The sequence below is a fragment of the Triturus cristatus genome, chromosome 7 (assembly GCF_964204655.1).
Source record: "Triturus cristatus chromosome 7, aTriCri1.1, whole genome shotgun sequence".
In the NCBI taxonomy this organism is placed as follows: domain Eukaryota; kingdom Metazoa; phylum Chordata; class Amphibia; order Caudata; family Salamandridae; genus Triturus; species Triturus cristatus.
The window spans coordinates 1693583979-1693604822 of record NC_140590.1 but is presented as its reverse complement, the minus strand read 5'-3'; the positions used below and the strand labels follow the sequence as shown (position 1 = coordinate 1693604822).

General features: G+C 44.0%; 1 protein-coding gene across 1 annotated transcript in view; it reads right to left on the bottom strand.

The window, feature by feature from the left end:
* Window positions 1-1525: 1525 nt before the first annotated feature.
* The window catches only part of LOC146812786 (uncharacterized), a 99053-nt gene continuing 79734 nt past the window's right edge, over window positions 1526-20844 (bottom strand). The window contains exons 5-6 of the mRNA XM_085614620.1: window positions 20024-20133; window positions 1526-3754 (exon numbers count right to left, since the gene is read on the bottom strand). Coding sequence (XP_085470746.1) covers window positions 3592-3754; window positions 20024-20133 — 273 coding nt within the window. The 3' untranslated portion in view covers window positions 1526-3591. The remainder of the gene's footprint in view (window positions 3755-20023; window positions 20134-20844) is intronic.

The window sequence follows — 20844 nt, the reverse complement described above, 5'->3', positions numbered from 1 at the left end:
TGCTCACAAATAGAAAACACGCACGCACGCGCACACACACACACACTCACTCACTCACTCACTCCCCCCTCACTCACTCCCCCTCCCCCCATACATTTAAAAGCATTTTATTTTACTTACCTCAGCTATTAGTGAATGTCCCATTCCAGCTCCTGGTGCTTCACTTTTATTAAATAATTGAAGAGTAGACCATTATTTACAGGTAGTACAATAAAAAATGGGCACAAACAGAAAGAGGGTGGAGACCCGATGTCCATAAGTATCAGCTGCTACTTTGTTCCTGCCATGGATTTTGCCACCTCTGAGGGTAGGGTTCCCAAAGGCAGTGCCAGGGGTCATACCTACCACCCCTAAATAGCGTCCGTGGTAAACTACAAAACAGCCCTTTCAATATCCTCTATTACCCTACAAACAATCCCAAAAAATAGAGGGGTGAAATAAACAATATTAAGATAGTGATTGAAAATTCAAGGATTAGAACTACTCAAGCTAGCCCAGACTTAACCCTAGCCCTTAGGTAATACAACTTAAGAGGCTAAGTCTCAAATATAGTCATGCAGAAAGTACTCCTAACTGTAAAAGTTTATAACAACTGAATCAGTAGTAGCTGACAGCAGTACTATAATGAAGTATTGAGGAAAATTAATCAAAAGAGAGAAGATGGTAAGGAAAATAATGAAAACCCCAGAGGCTGAGAACGTGACACGAAGGAATCGATGAAGGCTGGAAAAGTCAGAAGAACAGCTAAAGAAATTCACCATAGCTGATATCAGAAGGACCAGATACAATGTTTTCCCCCAGGAAGGTTAGACAGCTGTGAGACAAAGCCCATTCTATTCAGACCCTTTTTATAAGTAGCCAATCAGCTAGGAAGGGGCAGGAAAAGCATAATCATTCTGATAGATTGCTGTGTGCGCATGCGCCCCTCTAGGACTACCCAGAAACACACGTTATCCTTGAGGTCAGCGGTATACTGCTCTACTCTGCCGCGTGCCCTCCGTGAGTGTCATAACTACCGCTACCTCCACGGTGTTGGAGGAAAAGCAGTAAAGAGAACGGAGCTATCCACACCCTCCCCCAGCGCCTTGAGACCCTCACAGGTGAGTAGTGTGCTTCACAAAACCCTGATTGATTGATTGAAGAGCGATGACGTGCACAAACCCGAAAAACAATAGGGCTGCAAGATCACGACAGTTGTGGTCTGCGGTTAATAGTCCCCTGTAGGATCAGAATTTCAAGACCAAAAACCAATCTCACTATAGGTTGCCTTGGAAGGGGAGGAAATGATTTTATGATTCAAGGCCATCTAGAGAGAAATGGGGCATGGAGTAAAGGAGGTGGTAGGTAAGGGACACACGGAGACCTTTATCGATCACCGAGGACATGTGCCTTTTGCACCTTTGTGACATGAACAAAACATTCAAGAAGAACTAACAAATAATGCAATGGCAAAGTCAAGTGTTGAAAATGATTTTATAAAATATAGACAACTGAATTAAAAAAAATAAGAGCGCTTAAACAGAACTGTTTTTTAACAGAAACGTGTCTTTAATGTGTTCTTATATTATTGTGCAGCAGCAACTAGCAGGAGGACACATTTTTCTTTACTTATTAGAAGGTTATGAGAGCTCGATGCTACAGGTCAAAGGGAAAGAAGAGAGCTAACTACCTTAATTCAGGGAGAGATGCTGAAGACTCAATCAGGCATAATACAGTAAGCCTCACCGGTGCATGTCAAAGGTCACAAACTTGTCCATATTGACCAACCGAGAGGCAAGATTTTCATGAAGGCGGACCTCATAACGCTACAACATTTTCTTGACCACATTTCCTTTCCAGCCAGCGGTGTAGCTTTTGAGAGGGGTTTCTCGGTTTGGTAGGTATAGTTTTGCGTGTAGTTTTGCATATAGTGTGCATAGTCTCACTCAGTGGATTAGGACGTTCTGCGAGAAGGTGGTTAATTGTTTGCCCTCTGTGGGTAACAAGGTGTCCTAATGTGGTGAGTAATCTTGCTCAGTGTGCTTTCAGGGTCTCCTGCTCAGCCGAGGGTTTAGCAGTCTTGATCGGCCGGGTAAAGCCCTGAATGGTTGTGTGGGTAAGCATTACACCCTCTATTAGGAGATACCCGTTCTTCAGCCTTGGAAGGTTTGCTGGGGCAGAAGAGATTTACTAACAGCAGCTTTAGCCTAGCTTAAGCGTCAGAGAAGAGAGCCTCGTTCGGGGTGAGGGTCAGCATTTCGCATGTCATCAGCAAGGCATGGAGTATTGGTCAGTGGGCATGTCAGCAGGGCGTTTGCCGGAAAAGACACTTGCACCCTTTGTGGTTTGGTGGTGAGGAGCTTTTTACATTTACAGTATTAGTAGTAAGTAGTACATAGGAATGTATTTTGGTGGGGTCTTGTTCAATGCTTGGAAGTCATGTTTGCAAGTTTTCAGGTTTAACATGGATATTTTCTGGCTGGGTTGAAGTGGTTGGCGGGTACATTTTCAGCGGGGTGGAAGGGACTTTAATTTGTTGCAGTTTTTACACTATGGTTTTCAGGATACACACGGGGCAGATCCAGAGTTCTGATGAGCCTTATGTTGGATGAGAATATGCAGGAGGGTGTTGGAGAGTTCTCCAGGGTTGTCTTGTTCAATTGATCACTGAGGTCTTTCTCAATTCAATGATAGGGAGGGTTGGAAGAGGGTTAATTTGATGGGTTATTGAAACTCTTCTTCAACAGAGTCAGAGCTATTGCTACACAAAAGAACAGTGTTTGGGGTGGCAATGGATGCTTGTGTTTGGTGTGTTGTTGAGGAGTCTTGTTCAAAATGGTGTCAGGGGCTCTTCTTGGGCAGGGTGTAAGAATCTTGTTGGGTTACCGGCTATATGACGGTGTGTGTGCTTAGTGAAATGTCTCTCTTCTGTCCAGGACTATTGCACTGTGTTTGAGGATTTGTTATGGAATAAATACAAAGTGTTGTAAGAAAAAAGAATCCCGTTGGGTGAAATAGGTAAAGCCATTGTTTGCTTAGCCGGTTTGTGTTAGAGCTTTCAAGACAATTTTTCAGCAGTGTGATGGACTACAGTTCAGCGGTATGATGGGGAGTTTTGTTTCACAAATGCAGTGGCCGAATTTGATTTGCCAGATCTTGAGTGGTAGGGTGAGAAGGAGTTGGTATTTTACCGGAAGGGGTTTTGAGAGCCATACTAATTACACGGTGAAGATGCCAATATCTGTAGGTACTACTGTAGAGGGACACGTGCTGGGTATTGTAAAAGGGAGTCAAGTTAGTAGGGTGGTGCAAAGATTTGTTTAGCAGTGTTGCAAGGGAGCTGTTTGTTATAATGGGCAATGGCTCACTTCTTTGGTAACTTTGCCAGAACTATTGTTTTGTACTATTGGGGTTGGTTGCTGGCTGTGGACATAGAGCTATTATTAAGCAGGATAGTGGTGAGTATTTTTCAGCAGGGTAGAGAAGCTGTCATTAGGCAGAGTAGCCGGAGTCCTTTTATTAGGTGCCATTGTTCCAAACATGATAGTGGGTGTTGACCACCTAGGGTTATTTATCCAGAGCATTGGCTGAGCTGCGACAGGTGGTTGGACTCTAAGAGTTGATGTGCCCGGACTTAATATAAAGCACGCTGGCGAGCTTCTCACACACGCTCCTGTACAGCCACCAGCACTTGTCATCATTCCAGGACGTATCCTCAGAGAGGGTAACGCAGTCTTCATTACCCACATTGTCCGGCTGGTTCCGAGGCCAAAACCTAGAAAAGAAAAAGGTGGACAGACACTGACTTGTTCAAAACTTTACCTCTATGCCCACACTTTCTACATGCACAGAGACAGGAATGTGATGAGGCTGGAGTAAGGTAAATAAGCATTTACACAAATAAATGCGCTTCAAAGACAGGAATTACAGCTGTGTCTCAGTGTACATGTTGTGCCACCATGACACGGCACCTGTCAGTTCTGATCAGAAACACTGTTGGAGATCTTTCAGTTATTTGGCAACCAATGCATATAGATCAATCAATATGGGTCTGTGGGCATTATTTGAGGAAGTAAGTAGTAGGACAGGTAAATCTGCACAAACATGAATGTTTAGATAATTCATGAACTGCATAACGGTGTACAATCTTAGGTGTGGAGGTAAGTCATTCCAGAGCCTAGCTTCATAGCTGAAATATTTCTTTTTAGGATTCTGTAGTATCCTGGTCTGGTATGGTTAAGATGTGCCAGTGGAATGCTGACACTGTGATGGTGGATGGAATGTTGGGAGTGGAAATGGACAGTTGGAGAAGGGCTGAGCACCTGGAAGGCTGCTCCTGGTGGGGCTAAACTCTGGCTAAATACTGGCTTATTTACAACTAACTTACAACTTGTAACCAACTTGAATAAATCGACTTGAAACTACTTCTTGGATGTGGGCTTGATTACCACAATGCTCACTTGCTCATGGATTTTCATAACTGCAACACGAAGGTTACGAGCACAGGTGACTTTCATGTGACAACAAGGATTTGTGTTAATTGGAGGTGATATTTTTTCCTTTGGAGCAACTTGATGGGGAAGAAATGGTCAAAACTTGTTTTCGTATATATTTTCCACTGCTTTGGTTTACGGTCATCATTCAATGTGTGGTCAATAACATTAGTCTAAATGCATTTCTGTTAAAATGTTTGGTTTTATTTACGGATTGCAATGTTTAACCCTATTTCTTATTATGCACAATGTTCGCTGTCCTCTCCGTGAGATGTTTCTATTGGTTTATTTTGTGCATAGCAATTTCCTAAGTTTTTTATAGGGTTCATGATTATATTTGGACTACTGTCCCACTCGCACATGCTGATCTAAGGACCTCTCCGCGAGGTGTGTTAGGGCTATGTCCCTAGTTCATGTGCATATTAGTTGACCTCTAGTAGAGGTGCGTCGCGTGGACGTGTGTCCCGTGTTTTCTATGCACAATCTGTTGACCTCTCCGGAGGTGTGTTGTGGGGCTTTTCCCCGTCACTCGGTGCATATCAATTGTTACCTCCAGTCGAGGTGCGTCCGTAGGTGGACATCACATTATTTGTCTATTGCCTCCGCGGCAGTGCACTCATTTTACCTTTCTTAGTTGTCTAAGGTTGGACATGGTTTTTTTTAAAGTGCACATATCTATACCTCCACTCGAGGTTTCCCATGCAGAAGCGAATGTTGTTACTCTTGGTGGGTGTGTGGTTTATTATTATTTTTTTTTAAACATGTTTTTATTGGCATTTGTTAGTAGTTTCGTTACATATCATTGTTGGATGACAATATCGCAGAGTACATGTGTCCAGTCAGGTGAGATCAATCATCACGTTTACAATAACCTTCACCACACTCATGTGCAATGTAACAGGTGTTTGCCATACTATATAATACAAACCAGGGAAGGGGGGGGGGAACTAGGGGCAGTCATGGACCATCAGAGAAGGGTCAGCCAGACTACAGCACAGGTGGTCTGTAGGGCAACTGGTGAAGCAGCGCATTGGGAACCCCTGGCCGAGGTACGACTATGCAGGTGGGCATACGGCATGGGTGCAGGCCACGTAGCAGCAGGGATAGGAACCTGGTCCCCCCAAGGTGAGTGTGTAGTATTAGGGGGGGTCGTCACCTGGGTGGGTTTGTGTCGCGCGTGGCTGTGTGGCAGTAGGGGTAGTCGCGGTCGTGTTCTGATCAGCTAGGGGTTGGGATTGTTTAAACTGATGCATTATCAGCGCCCACTCCAGGGAGATCGGGGTTTTGCGTATGCCCTTCGCCTCCTCCTCTCGCAGAGTGTCCTCCTCAGCCGCAGATCACTTGAGCACCGCCCCCCTCCATGCCGCCATCGGGGGGCCCGTGGGGGAGCGCCAATTCATAGCTATGCATCGCTTAGCCAGGAGGTGTGCTAATGAGACAAATCGTATAGGCACTTTGTGCCGCTGCTTCCGACCCATTATTCCCAGTGCACAGTACTCCCAGGTGTGTAGATGGGGCAACCCCGTGAGCTCTCGGAGGGTCTCGTGGATAGTCGACCAGTAGATTTGGATCCCCGGGCATGACCAAAACATATGGAGGAAATCTGCATCCTGCGCCTGACAGCGGGGACAGAGGAAAATTGTATCGGGATAGAAACGCTGGAGGCGCGCTGGGGTCAAGTAGGCCCTGTGAAGAATGTAATATTGTATATTTTTGAAACGGGCGTTCCGAGACACTTTTTTGGGGAATTCGAGTGCCCTGTCCCATTCGTTGTCATGAAACGCCCGTCCCACCTCCTCCTCCTCCCAAAGGGTCCGCAGGGGTGCCAATGATAGGGGCGTCAACTCCCGAATGGACTTGTACAGCCAGGTGGTGAGGTGACGACCCCGTCCCATTCGCAGTATCGTGTGGAGGACTGGATGCGTGGGGGGCTCTCCTAGTGTGAGATCACAGTACGGCAGAAAATGACTAAGGAGCTGGCGGTGCCGCAAGAATTGTCCCGGGGGGAGATCGTATTCATCAATGAGTTGCTGGAATGGCCGGAGGTGTCCCTCCGCGAATAGTATTTCTGCCTCGGTGACCTCCCGAGATGTCCACTCCCGAAGCATGGCAGGGGTGAAGAACCGGGTGTTTTTGGGCCAGCCCACCAGCGGGAGCTTGGTGGGTGTGTGGTTTAAGTCACCACAGAGCATGGGTCATGTTACTCTGGGCGTTTCAATTGTCTTAGTTTTGTTTTGCACGCTGTAGCCCAGTTGTATTCTATTTATTGTAATTTCTTTTTCTTGCTGTCGTCAGGGAAGAGTGAGCATTCGGTTTCCGCTTTTTCTCTGTCGTCTTGTTTTCTCCTGATGTGAGCTGTTTTCTTGTATTTCTACCTGGCCAGTGGTTATGCAGAGGACAGTCATTAATGGATGTTTTCTTCTTTTATTCTTTGGAAGGGAAGATGGGTGTTTTACGTTTTCCTTTCTCATGTTTTTTTATTATATCTTATTCCTATCTCTCTTTGGTGTTTTTGTTAGGTTGCTATCCTTGGAAGGGAAGATGGGTTTGGTGTGTTATTCTCCCTCTCCTCTATTTTTCTCGTGCTTTCTGGTCTTCTCGTTTCTGTGTCTAGTTTCTGTTCTCTTTCTCTCTTGTCATTCTAGATTTTGGCGTTCCTTTTTGTTTTTGTTGGAACAAAGGAGGATATGTAGTATCCTGGTCTGGTATGGTTAAGATGTGCCAGTGGAATGCTGACACTGTGATGGTGGATGGAATGTTGGGAGTGGAAATGGACAGTTGGAGAAGGGCTGAGCACCTGGAAGGCTGCTCCTGGTGGGGCTAAACTCTGGCTAAATACTGGCTTATTTACAACTAACTTACAACTTGTAACCAACTTGAATAAATCGACTTGAAACTACTTCTTGGATGTGGGCTTGATTACCACAGATTCCTTCTTACTCTCTAGATTTAAAAATCGGTGAAACTGAGAGGACTGCTTTAGAGCACAACATTATAGTCTGGTTTCTTAGCATCAAGATCTTTCTAGGTGATACAGCACATATTTTATTTCATGTGGGCTGGCAATGCGAGCAAGTGCATAACTGTGTAGATGGGTTCAGAGTGTTTAGATTTTCTGAAGCCAGTGATACGGTGGGGCAGTATGGAGGGGTGCGTTTAAGGAGTTTAGTGTGGGTCCGCTCATGGCGGAAACACCAGGGGCTTTCCACTGTCACTGTGATACAGTATGAAAGCTTCTAAAGTGGTGCAAAAGTTGGAAAGAATGAGAAAAATTTTACTTTCTATAGGAGGCTCCACTGGTTTCTAAATGCATTTGCTTTCTTAGTCACATGGGTTCTACATGAAAGGCGAAACTCTTTGGGTAAATGTGAAGGGGAATGCATTCTTGGGGTTATTTACTAATGTTTTGCACCAGCACAAATTCTGCTACGCTGCAAGAGCGCTTGCGCAACCCTTAGTAAATCTAGGCCGCTGTGACTGAGTTAGGAACTGAGGTGGCGAGTGATGTGCTGATGACAAACTGAGGTGGAGCTGGGTACCACCTGTGTACTGATAGGTTGTAATGTTACGAATGGTCAGCCAAGCACTTAGGAGCGCCTAGAATGGGATTAATGGGTGTCGAAGATGGGCCGGTGGAACCTCAAAAGGGACCTGGAGTTGAGTCTGCTTCATACTCAGCGAAGAAAGTGGATAAAACACTTAAGGACAGTCGACGTGATGCCTATGTAGGAGGCGAGGATAGTTTGAAAGGCCTGAGATCGGTGACACTGAAATATGCTCATGGATCCAACAGCACTAGGAGGATGAGGTCCCTTTCACTAGTGATGGAAGGTGTGTGCTGGACTACATGGATAGTTGCTGTCTCTTTACTGCAACTACAGCCTGACTGCAGAAGGCGTTACCGCACTGCCTAATAGCACCCAGGAACATTACATTTTATTTGGCTGTGTAAGTATGTAGTATTACACCCTAGTGTGCATTGAAGAACTTTCTTATAAATACAAGCACTGGGTTACTCATTTGTTTATTACGCTATTGTGCGAGTGTTGTGCCCTACACTCGAGCACCACCACACTGCCTCCCTGAGAAGCCAATAACTGCTCTTTATCACTACTACTGAGAATAAGTTACTGAAGGGGTTATACTTGGCCCAGTTAGCAGAGCCATTTTAGGGCGAACCCTGGAACATCAGAGTCAAACAACCACAACCTCCACACAGTCCTTGAAAAAGCTACTCGCCCACTCGCAATGGCTAGTCAGATTGTATCAGGTCGAGCTATTTTTAGGTCTTACTGTTGACAAAGAACAGGTGTTCTGTTCAGTCAGAAAGTGAAGGAGCAATAAAGATGCCTTTATATCTAGTTTTTATTAAACAATTGCTCTGTTTTTAAAGACAGAGGTCAGTAGTCCAAGTCTTTTCCTTCTCTGACTGCAGAGTTTCAGGATTTTGTAAAGTGAACTGTCTGACCTGCTGTACAAAGTGTGAAATGAAAGGCTGTAGGGTATCATATTTCCTAACACACATTTAAATAGCTACTAAGTCAATTGTACAAACATTTCCAAATATATTTCAGTAGTAGTGAAAGCCCATGTTTTGTACTTCTGTGTGATGAAGAAATATTTTAATAGGATGAAAAGCAAATCAGAACACTTTACTTGGTGATGTGCAAATGATAAATATGGTTTTTGAAACCAATTTCACAGATTATTGCTAATACACTATATAGTTTTATCAGTAAATCTGCAAGGCAGGGGGGAGATTTTCGGACATTTCTTGGAAATTTACAGTCTATAAATGACAGTGCTCTACCACATCATGCAATTGCAATATAATTATTAATAGTATTCGTTTAAACATGACTGAGAAACACTCCTGCCCCAGCCATGATGGCAATGCGATCAGTAAACTGAGCGGCAAGTCAGGGATCATGTGTTCCATATATGTGGCTAGATTCTAATTACACCTGAAGCAAACATTTAGTCTATTTGATCAAAGAAAATAGTTATGTTTTGTACAGCAGGAATGCTGAACTCACATATTTGAAGGTGCCCTCATACATGAGAATAAAGAAAAAAGCAACTCTGTAAAATAAAATATTTGCCAATGATCACACAAATTGAGACCAGTTTACGGGTCAAGTACGTGGTCTAGGTCGAGTAGATTGTTTAAGTTACCCGACCTGCAGGGCTAGTAACATTTTTAGGATTTTTTTTAAAGGGGCTGCCATAGTGGAGGTCCAATAGCCCATCCCTGTTCTGTGCACCCCGAGTGGGATCTTACAGATTGGGAGATAAATCTCCTCATTTAACTCATATTCAGTCAATTCACTTACAACAAAAGAGGAGTGAGTACCATCTTGCCTGGTCTAAAAATAGTGTAAGGTTCAGACGCACCATAGGCTTGGTGTTTGCTTATGTTGTTTGTTAATGTAATGGCAATAAGAAATGCTGTCGTCTATGAAAGAATCTTCATGTCGTAAGAAACCCTTTTGCATCAGGTGCAGTGGAACAAGTGTGAGGTGCTGACTAGCAGCGGGCCTTCTCACCGGAGGAAGAGCTTGCGTCCAACCTGTTAGAAGGTGTTTGATCACCCTGTAGGAGGATTGCAATAATTACGGAATCCTGTTAATGGGTCATGATGTGTAGCTTACCTTCTAGCAGTGCTCGGCGGGCACAAGAGTGTAATAGCAAAAAATGACTTGCACTAAGATTATTTTGGGGAAGGAAAGGCTGGCAGTGGTCCTGGAGTATTGAAGCAACTTGATAAAGAGTTCAAATCTCTAAAGAAAGCAATAGCCACCGGCTTCCGATCACAAACCACATTTTCCATAAGTCTGCTGAACTCTCAATAGTTGTGATTGTTGGAAAGGGTGGCAGACATCTCAAACTTGTTGAGTATAAATTTCCTTTTTATTTGTGACGTATTTGCAAGATGATTCTTGCTGAGGCCTTAGAGTTAGAAGATTTTTCATTGATAGCATGTTTGAAAAGCGAATGTGAGTACTGAGAACTGTTCTAAAGGATTAAGTCATGTTTCATATGAACTTCAATAGTTGAAGTATGGTTTCTGGGAGACTTTGGAAAAATATTGAAGGATAATGTTACTTACCCAGTAAGCATCTGTTCTTGGCATGCAGAGCTGTAGATTCACATGCTTTGCATACTCCTGCCATCCAGTGTTGGGTCTGGATATTTGCAAGTTGTTTTTCTTCTAAGAAGTCTTACCAGTCACAAGGTAGGTGACTCCTTCTTTCAGTGATAGTGCGCATGGGCATCCATTGTTAGATTGTTTTCCCGCAGAGGGTGAGAATGGAGTTAGTAAAGGTAGAATAGAGATGTCCATGCGTATGTATGTAAAGTAAGAAATCTGCAACAGATATAGATATCCGAGGAGGCGGTTGAGCGCATGTGAATCTACAGCTCTACATGCCAAGAACAGATGCTTACTGGGAAAGTAACATTATCATTTTGAGACATGTGAGCTGTAGATCACATGCTTTGCATAGACTATACAGCAGTAAACTCCCAAAGCTGTGGCTAACCTGTAGCTGTTGCAGTTGTTTGAAAAAGCGTTTTAAGTACTGCCTGGCCTACATTAGCTTGTTACCTCGCTAACACATCTACACAATAGTGTTTGGTGAATGTGTGCGGTGTAGACCATGTTGCTGCCTTACAGATGTCAGCTAGGGGAATATTCCCTAAGAAGGCCATAGTAGCCCCTATTTTGCGGGTGGAATGCGCTCTAGGGGGTATTGTCAAGGTTCTTTTCGCTTTCACATAACATGTTTGGATACATTTCACGATCCATCTTGCAATGCCTGATTTAGAAATGGGATTACCTTTGTGTGGGGATGAAAAAGCAACAAAGAGCTTTTTTGTCTTATGAAAATCTTTTGTTCTTTCCACATAATATAGTAGAGCGCTTCTAACATCTAGTGTGTGTAGAGCTCATTCTGCTACAGAATCAAGTTGAGGAAAGAACACAGATAACTCAACTGATTGTTTGATGTGAAAAGCAGAAACCACTTTAGGAAGAAATTTAGGATTGGTTCGAAGAACCACTTTGTTATTGTGAAGTTAAAAGAAAGTCTCTTGTGTAGTTAGTGCCTGAAGTTCACCAACTCTCATTAAGGAAGTGATTGCAAAAAAAAAGCAACCTTATATGAGATAAATTGTAGTTGACACTTGTGCATTGGTTAAAAAGGTGGACCCATTAGCCTTGTAAGGACTATGTTCAAGTTTCATACTGGTGCAGGCGGAGCTCTTGGTGGTATTACTCTTTTTAGTCCTTCTACAAAGGCTTTAATCACTGGTACTCTGAATAAAGAAAAGTGTTGTCTGTTTTGTAAGTATGCAGCTACTGCTGCTAAATGCAATCAAATGGATGTGTAGGCTAATCCAGATTGCTGTAAATTAAAAAGATGATAGATTATGTTTTGCACTGAAGTATCAAGGGGATTGATATTGTTATTGTTACAGTATATAACACATTGTGTCCACTTTGCTGCATAACATGCCCTAGTAGTAGGTTTCCTAGCCTCCTTTAGGATATTCATACAGTCTGGTGGTAATTGTAAATAACCAAACTCTATGACTTCAGGAGCCAAATTGCTAGGTTGAGTGCCTTGGGATTTTGATGCCTGATTCCTCCATGGCTCTGAGTGAGGAGACTGGAGTTAAGCTGCAGCTTTTGGTGTGGAACTACTGAGAGCTCTAGTAGGGTGGTGAACCAAGGTTGACGTGCTCATGTGGGAGCTTTGAGAATGAGTTTGAGGGGTGATTGTCTGAGCTTCCTAACTACCAGCGGAATGAGTGGGAGAGGGGGAAAAGCGTAGGTAAATATCCCTGACCAGTTTATCCATAGGGCATTGCCTTTGGAGAGTGGGTGTGGGAACCTGGAGGCGAAGCTTGGGCATTTTGAGCTGTGGCGAACAGGTCTATGTGAGGAATCCCCATTGCTGAAAGTGGGGAAGAAGAATCTGGGGATGAAATTCCAACTCGTGGATTTGCTGTCTCCGTCTGCTGAGAAGGTCTGCAATTTGATTGTTTACTCCAGGAAGATGTTCCTCTAGGAGATAACTGTTGTGATGTATGGCCCATTTTCAAATGTATTGTGCTAGACATGACAGTTGGATAGAGTTTCTCCCCCCCCTGTTTTTGTATATAGTGCATAGCTGTCATGTTGTCTGTGCGGACTAAGACAGTTTTGCCTATTAGGTGAGTTTGAAAGGCTTTGAGCGCTAGAAACACTGCCAGTAGCCCTTGGTGATTTATATGGAGGCTGTTGTACTTTAGACTCCATAATCCTTGGATTGTGTGACTTTTTAGGAGAGCGCCCCAACCAGTGAGCGATGCGTCTGCTGTTAGCACTGTCTGTGGAACAGGGTCGAGAAAAGGCCGCCCTTTGGATAAATTTTGTGGGTTCCACCACTGCAGCGAGCGATGGGTGCAGCCATGTACCAACACTAGATTGGTCAACTGACCCTGCGACTGGTTCCACTGACTTGCTAAGCATTCTTGAAGGAGGTGCATGTGAAGTCTTGTGTGGGGAACAATTATAATGCAAGATGCCATCATCTCTAAAAGTTGCATGAATACTTTTGTTGGTAATGATTGGTTGGGCCGAAATTGAGTGAGAAAGTACTGAATACTGTGAATTCTCGCTGTATTGGGAGAGTATAGAGCTTTCTGAGCGTCTATTGTGGCTCCCAGATTAGTTTGTGTATTGGAAGGCTGTAGATGAGACTTCAACGCGTTCACTGTAAACCCTAGTTGGTGAAGTAAGTGAATAGTGGTTTGAGTGTGTTGGAGACACATTTGGTAAGTGCTGGTTTTGATGAGCCAGTCGTCCAGGTATGGGAAGACATGGATGTGTTGTCTTCTCAAATGTACTGTGACTACTGCCAGACATTTGGTAAATACCCTGGGAGCAGTGGTGACTCCAAACGGTAGTACTTTGAATTAGTAATGATGACCCACTATCATGAATCTGAGGTATTTGCGATGAGCGGGATGAATTAGAATGTGGAAATATGCGTCTTTTAAGTCTAGAGTAGACATCAAATTGCCCTGCTGTAGAAGTGGGAGCACTTGTTGAAGTGTCACCATGTGGAAATGCTCTGAAAGTATGTAGAGGTTTAGTTCTCTGAGGTGTAGAATAAGTCTCAAGGAGCCGTCCTTTTTGGGGATGAAAAAGTACAGGGAGTACACGCCTGTTCCTTGATGTTGTAACGGCATAGGTTCTATGGCTCCTTTGGACAGGAGAGAATAGACCTCTTGCTGAAGTAGATGTAAATGTTCTGGCGACATTTTGTGAGAACTTGGTGGAATGTTTGGAGGATTGTTGGTAAGCTCTAGGCAATAACCATGTTGGATAATTTCTAACATCCATTTGTCTGTGGTGATAAGATTGCCATATGGGGAGGAACTGTAGAAGACGTCCCCTGGCAGGTGTTAAATGATCAGGGGGAAGTGTAGGCAAGTCACTGCTTGTTGGGTGAGAGGGAATTATGTGGTGTGGAACCCCTGCCTCGACCTTTGTTGTTGTTGTCTTTGTGTCCTCCTCCAAAGAAGCCCCTTGTAGAGGAAGATTGATTGTTGTCTTTGTAGGAGGTGGCAGTATTTCCTGAGGATATGGTTTTCAACCCTCCACATTAGAAGGAGCGACAAAAGGAGCCTCGATTAGAGGGAGACTGCAGAGCTCCCATAGACTTGGCTACTCCTGTGTCTTTTTTTATTTTTTCTAATGACTTATCTACTTCGGGCCCAGAGAGATGTTCCTTGTCAAAAGGAGTATCTAAACTAGACTGTTGCACTTCGGGTTTGAAACCAGAAATATTCAACCATGCCTGTCTCCTTAATAACACACTAGTGTTGATCTCTCTAGCTGCGGTATTCGCAGTATCTAAAGTGCATCTAATTGCGGAATTGGATATGAGTTTCCACTCCTGGACTAAATCCTGGGCTTTTGCTTTGTGCTCATCTGGGAAGTGTTGTAGCAACTGCTCTATTTCGTCCCAGTGTGCCCTATCATATCTGACTAGCAGGGCTTAGCTTTTGGCAATGCGCCAATGATTTGCTGCTTGGCGGCTACTCGTTTACCGGTGGCGTATAATAGTTTTGACTCTTTGTCTAGAGGGGGCATCCCCTGTAGTCTGTGAATTGGCCCGTTTCGAGACCACCAAGGAGTCTAGTGGTAACTGTCCTTTAACAAAGACTGGATCCGAGGGAGCAGGCTTATATTTTTTATCAACTCTAGGGGTGAGAATGCGAGCACACACTGGATCTTTAATGATATCATCAGCATGTCTCATCATACCTTTAAGCATAGGTAGAGTGTGGATAGCCCTTTGTGTGTTACTGAGCTCTTCAAAAAGGAAATCTTCCTCTAGAGATTCCTTGTGTAACTGTACCCCATGATATTCTCCAGCTCTAGCAAGTAATTCTAGATTTCCTACATTGTCATCAGGAGGGGAAGGCTTTGCAGGGTTAAAGATCTGGGTCGTTATCTGTAGGTGAATTGGTGTTATAAACCTTTCAAGAGTCTACTGGTAAAATATTGTCCTCCCCATCTCCATCATCATCATCATCATCAGGTGGTGGTGGTGGTGAGTTAGTTGGTGTCATCAGTAAATGCTGCAAAGGTGGAGAAGTTGGTGTAGGGGAACGTGGTGGACGAGGGGAGGGGTTAGTACCTACATTCTTCCTCTTCAAAGGAATATGGTAAAGGGTGTCCTCTGACTCAGGTTTGCGTTTCTGAGGTGATTTAGTAAGAACATGTCCTGTATCTGGATTTATATAAAGTTCCTTTTGTTTTCGGTCCGATTTGGGTGTTGGGGCATCAAAATTCGGATCCTGCAGCCTTGGAGAACAGCACCAAGGATTTGGGTGCCAGGGTAGAATAACTTTTTGACGCTGTAGGTTTTGCTGCCGAAGGAGGCTTTGTGTTTGGTGTCAATGATTTTGGCTCCGAAGCGGTTTTCACCTTCCAGCCTGAAAGTTTTGGCTCGGTGTCCGACTTTGGCCCGACTCGATCCCGAGCCGGACGGCTTAGTGAGGTGTTTCGGTGCTGAGCCGGAGAGTTGGGCGTCAGAAACATCTTGACGGTGCCGACTGTGACCTGAAGGCAGGGGTGGGACCGAAGCCTTTGTTTCTGCTGAGTTGAAGATTGGGTTAAGGTGCGTTCGGTACTCACGGGACATTGACCTTGTGGCAAGTCTTCTTCCATCTCAGAGTCCATCTCAGGAATGGAGGCAAGTTCTTCTTGTTCTTCCTCGGGCCCCTTGTGTGTCAAATTCGTGCTCGGATCCTTTGCCGAAGATGTCCGGCATGTATTTGAAGTTTTAACCCTGCATTTCGCAACGTCAAGCCCGACCATCACAGAGCGTTTTCTTCGATCAGAACGATGTGCACGCGTCGCAGTCCTATTCGCTCCGGAGACAAGCACAAGGTGCACACTTCAGGCGAGTCGGTGCGCGGATACTTGGCGTGGCACTGAGGGCAGAATTTGAATGGAGTCCATTCCATCGACTGCGAAGTGGACCAACGTGGTTACGCCGGATGGCCTTTCCGAAGATCTTCGATTGAAATAGAGGTTATCCACGACTGATATGATACGTTGAGAAGTGGGATACGCGTTCAAAACAATACAGACGCGGGTAGAGTGGATTGCACACCGAGGGGAACCACAAGAAACGGTTTTGAAGCGGAGCGCAGCACAACACATCCGAACTCGATGGCAGAAAAATACAATCTAACAATGGAGCCGATGCCCATGCGCACTGTCACCGAAAGGACGAGTCACCTACCTCGTGACTTGAAAGACTTCTTAGAAGAAAAACAGCTTGCAAACATCCGGACCCAACACTAGATGGCAGGAGTATGCAGGGCATGTGATCTACAGCTCACATGCCTCGAACATATCATTTTTGCTGGGTGTTTTGGGGGCTTCACTATGTGAGGGAATAAACAGGATCTTTTACACCCTCAAAGACTTTTGTTGTATTCACAAACTGCACATTATTATAGTTAATATAGTGACTAGTCTTAAGGAAGTGATTGAGTGGTATCAGTGCGAGCTACATAATTCTGAAGAATAATGGTTATCTAACAATTTATGAAAAGAAAACCTGTAATGTAGATCATCACCACAAAGCAGATTTCCTTGTAAGCAAGAAGATTGAGAGTTATGTCAAAGGTTTGAAAAACATTTGTTTAACAGATAAATATTTGTGCTCTAGTGTCAGAAATAAGGGTTCCCACAAAACACAGAGAGTCTGTGACACAGAGAGATTTGAATGAATATATCTGCAATTGAAGAGACGGATGGTCCTATATTGTGAGAACCCACTGACGATATTGATCTTGTCTTTAGGTATACACTACTACACAGACGTAAGTGCCAAGAAGAGTGCAGAATTAGAGTGGCGATATCCAGTGTCGCTCCTTTTTTCTAGTTTTCTGTATCTCTGCCCCCAGAACCATGGTTATTAAAGGTATTGCTACTGTGTACGGCTGTTTGTGGATATGGAGAAGTACAGAAATATTCATTAAGCCCGTTGTGTCCAAGTTACATGATTAGCGCTTTCTACCATTATATTAGAACATATGGCTCCCCAGTAGGTCTTAAAAGTATCTATCTGTTTACAGGCCTGACTCTGTTCGGTGCCTGAGAATGGCATGACAGTATCTATCGAGTCAAGTACACTTTCAAATTCTCAACCACCTGCATTTGTATTGAGACCTGCCTCTTTAATGAATGACAGTCTTTTTAGAAGCGGAATGCTCTTGCCACACCCATTGTCAAGGAGCTCTACCCTAGGAAGATGCCCACAGCCTCATTTTTGGATGCCACCGTTGCAGGGAATTGAAAACACTCTAGACCTGTGTCCAGAACGAACCCAATGACCAGAAATGTGACTGATTGTATTATGGAGGACTTTGCACAGTTGACTGAGAAACCAAGTTCAACTGAAGCCCACCAGAGAATGAGGACCAGTATTACACAGCAAGCATCCTTGGAGACATCCTTACTGGAAGTTATACAGGTAGAGGCTGAAAAGAGTCCTTTGCAATCACAGAAAGGCAGTTAATGGGGGTAAAAGTTTAGGAAATATTTGCAGGGTTGTATTGAGGCTTAAGGGAAGTGCTCTGTGTTAGTAGTGCTGGTCTCGTTTGGTAAACCGAGAGATTACTGTGATAATGACAGACACAGGGGGTTCTGCAAAATCAGAGGGCATCATCAATCACTGTGCTTAGGTGATGCCAGGATCCACGCCTAAGTTCGCTTCTGGAGGTGGAAGAATAGTTTTCAATCATTTAACCCGAGATGGGACACTGACTGAGACAGAGAAGGGCTTGAAGGAGATGGCTATGGAAGTGGTTGGACCAATCCGTTCAACAGGATCCAGAGGTTAGCGGTGATCTAGGGTCAACGATAGTGATTTTGGGAGGAAAGCCTGGGAGGTATTGCATCCCTTGGAGATGGGGCAGCTATGATCATCTGACCTGCCAAAAAGTTATTTGCACTTCTTAGCCTTTATTAAGACCTACAAATATGGCTTGTTTTTTCCACTGAAAAGGTCTCCCTCATTAAGAGTGAGGTGGTGACTGAGGAAAACGCTGCCTCAGGCAAAAAGCTTGCTAAGTGATCTGGATCCTATTGATAACCTGTGGTCAACAACATCTTGTTTATTAAGGAGTCGAATGGTAAGGTGACAAGTCTAACACGTTGTCCTGAGCCCCATGTTTTAAGTACAAAGACTTCCACAAAGCTTGCCTCTGTACGGCGAAATGAGCAATCATAGTTCATTCAGTGGTCTCTTAGGAATCTGGACTGAGTGACAGCGGGAGAGCCTGTGAGGGTGGATGAGGAGGCAAATGGTCTAGGGCAAGCTCGTTCCTGTCCAGAGTGGTGCACTTTTTCCCCCAGACTGTCGCAGGGTTTGGTGGGGGGCTGGACTATGCTACTGCCCAGCACTGAAAAGGCTGCAGTGTCTCCAGGATGGAATTATCAGGTCCAGTGTTTGTGGACTCAATAATTATGTAGCCAGAGACAATAAGAATTCTGAGATGTGGAGCTTCACCTGGGGTTATCACTGTGGGTGAAATATCACAATTCATAATGAGGGCCTTAGAGGCAGGGTACCAACAGAGTGGGAACAGGAGAGACCAGCTGATGGATAGCCAGATGTGGAAAACTCATTTAGTTATTTTTTCCTTTGAGTTTGGCTTTATAGGAACATCCATCAGATGTTAGGTGCCTATTAAAAAACTTTCATAGTTTTATCTTATTAGTTGATTAACCCTTTGTGAATTGGTCTCAAGAGGATTGGGTAAATTGGGTCTTGTTGGGTCATTGGGTCATGTTGGGTCATTTGTAGGTTGGCTTCATACAGATGATTTTTTGGGCACTAGATTCTTACTGAGGTTTTTGTATCTGTGAGTCATCAGGAGACTGGCCACCCGTGTATTGGTGTTGCAAGTGTAGTTCAAAAGGTTCTGGTTGACTTGTGGGATGGCTTTACATCCGCTAGGCATCGTGGCTTAGATGATTCCTGCATTTCCTGCTAGCATCCGTGTTTGACCGTATGATCACAGGGTCAAATCCTTGTAGCTCAAGTCAGATTTTCATCCTGCCATAGCTCGATAAAATGAATATCAAGACTACACATCTGTTATCCAGTGCCAAGATACCCTTCTGAGTTAACATGCACGTTCTCTAAATCGTTGAATGTTGGCTGCTTCAGATGTGTTTTTACAAGGGTTAATTGTAACAATTACACAATTCGATGAATATTCATTAGGGCTTGACGGGGATGACTTTGGTAGTTCAGAAGGAAGTATTTTTACACTGTTTATCCTTCATTATCTCTCTGAATGTCAACATAGTAAAGATGATTCTACTCTGGTCACAGGTAATACAATTAATTGTTTTGAAGGTGATTAGTAACAAACAGAAGCAAACAGGTTTGGTAGGAAATTGGGTGGTTTCATGGTGAACCTAAGCCTCTTATATTACCAGTAGGTCTGTGGTTGAGAAACTCACATGCCATCCTCTGCCTTACTTATCTGATTCTATTCTATCACCACTAACCTTTCAAAGACATTAACATGATGGGAAGTATTTTAATATTGGACTAGAGGACCCTAGACTCCTCAAACAAATTTGCCTGGTAGATCTACTTGTCAACCCACGTTATGATAGAAGAGAAAGAATGTGACAATGAGACCTATGTGTGGTTTAACAGTGATCGGGAAGAAGGCAAAGAGGACAAGAGAGTAAGCAACCTTAACTGTATTGGAGAGAAACATGAAAGAGGTGTCAGATAAGTTGTTGGAGAGGCAGGAGCAAAATAAATGTCATGGGAGATTGAAGGACTCCCTGGCAACCAACCAACTGCAGACATCACTGACTAGTAAAGAGAGAAAAAAAAAGAAAGGGATACTGTTTAAATGTTTTATACAAATCTCTGTAGTGTCACAAGACGAATAAATGTGGAGTGGAGGAGTGTGGTGCAGCAACATCTGAGATAGCTCGGATCCTCACTTACTTAGGTGTTGAACTATAAGGAGTTCCATCCACCCAGCGCCAGTCATTCTCTATGTCCTTGTCCGAAAGGCCAACCCAGGTAGTAGAACTGATCAGATCTGCCAGGAACTTCTGTGGGAGAAGCAGAAGAAACAAAGACAGATGTATAGGAGTAAGGGTATACTGTGACAAGAGTTGTTGATGAACTTTCTGTGGTACAAAGGAGGAAGTGCAGCTAGCTCAAGTTCTGTCTCTCAGTGTTGAGCAGTAGCAGTGCTCATCTTGGGGCATATGTACAACAAACTGTCGGAGCGCGGAGCTGGGTCAAATTTGACAGTGCCACGCTCCATTTTCAAAATGCAGGGATGCCCTGTATTTACTACCCCTGTGTTTTCCATAGCGCTTGAGCTATAATTAGCTGCCTAGTGCCAACGCAGGCACCCTTGCACCATAGTGCAAGGGTGCGTGTGTTGCTGGGAATGATTGTTTTATGAGCAGGAAGGTGCCCCTTTCTACAGATAAAACAATCAATAATGGCTATTTGTTACTTCTATGTGTGCTGCACTCTACAGTACACTTAGAAGCAGCAAATTGTCATTATTTATTGTTTATGTGCAGGAAGGGACATGTGGCGAAATTCTGTTTTGTTATGCTTCATATTTTGTGTGTTATTTGATAGTAGCCAAATTCACTGAATCCTAAGAAAATGAAATTGATAACTGCGCTTCTGTGATACTGCTGCTGCATTTGCAAGCCAAAATCTCTACCCCTCAGCTAGCATCTTTGCGTCACAAGTGGCGTTTCCATCTTGCTGTGTGCCCTATAGATAAACAAACTGACTTG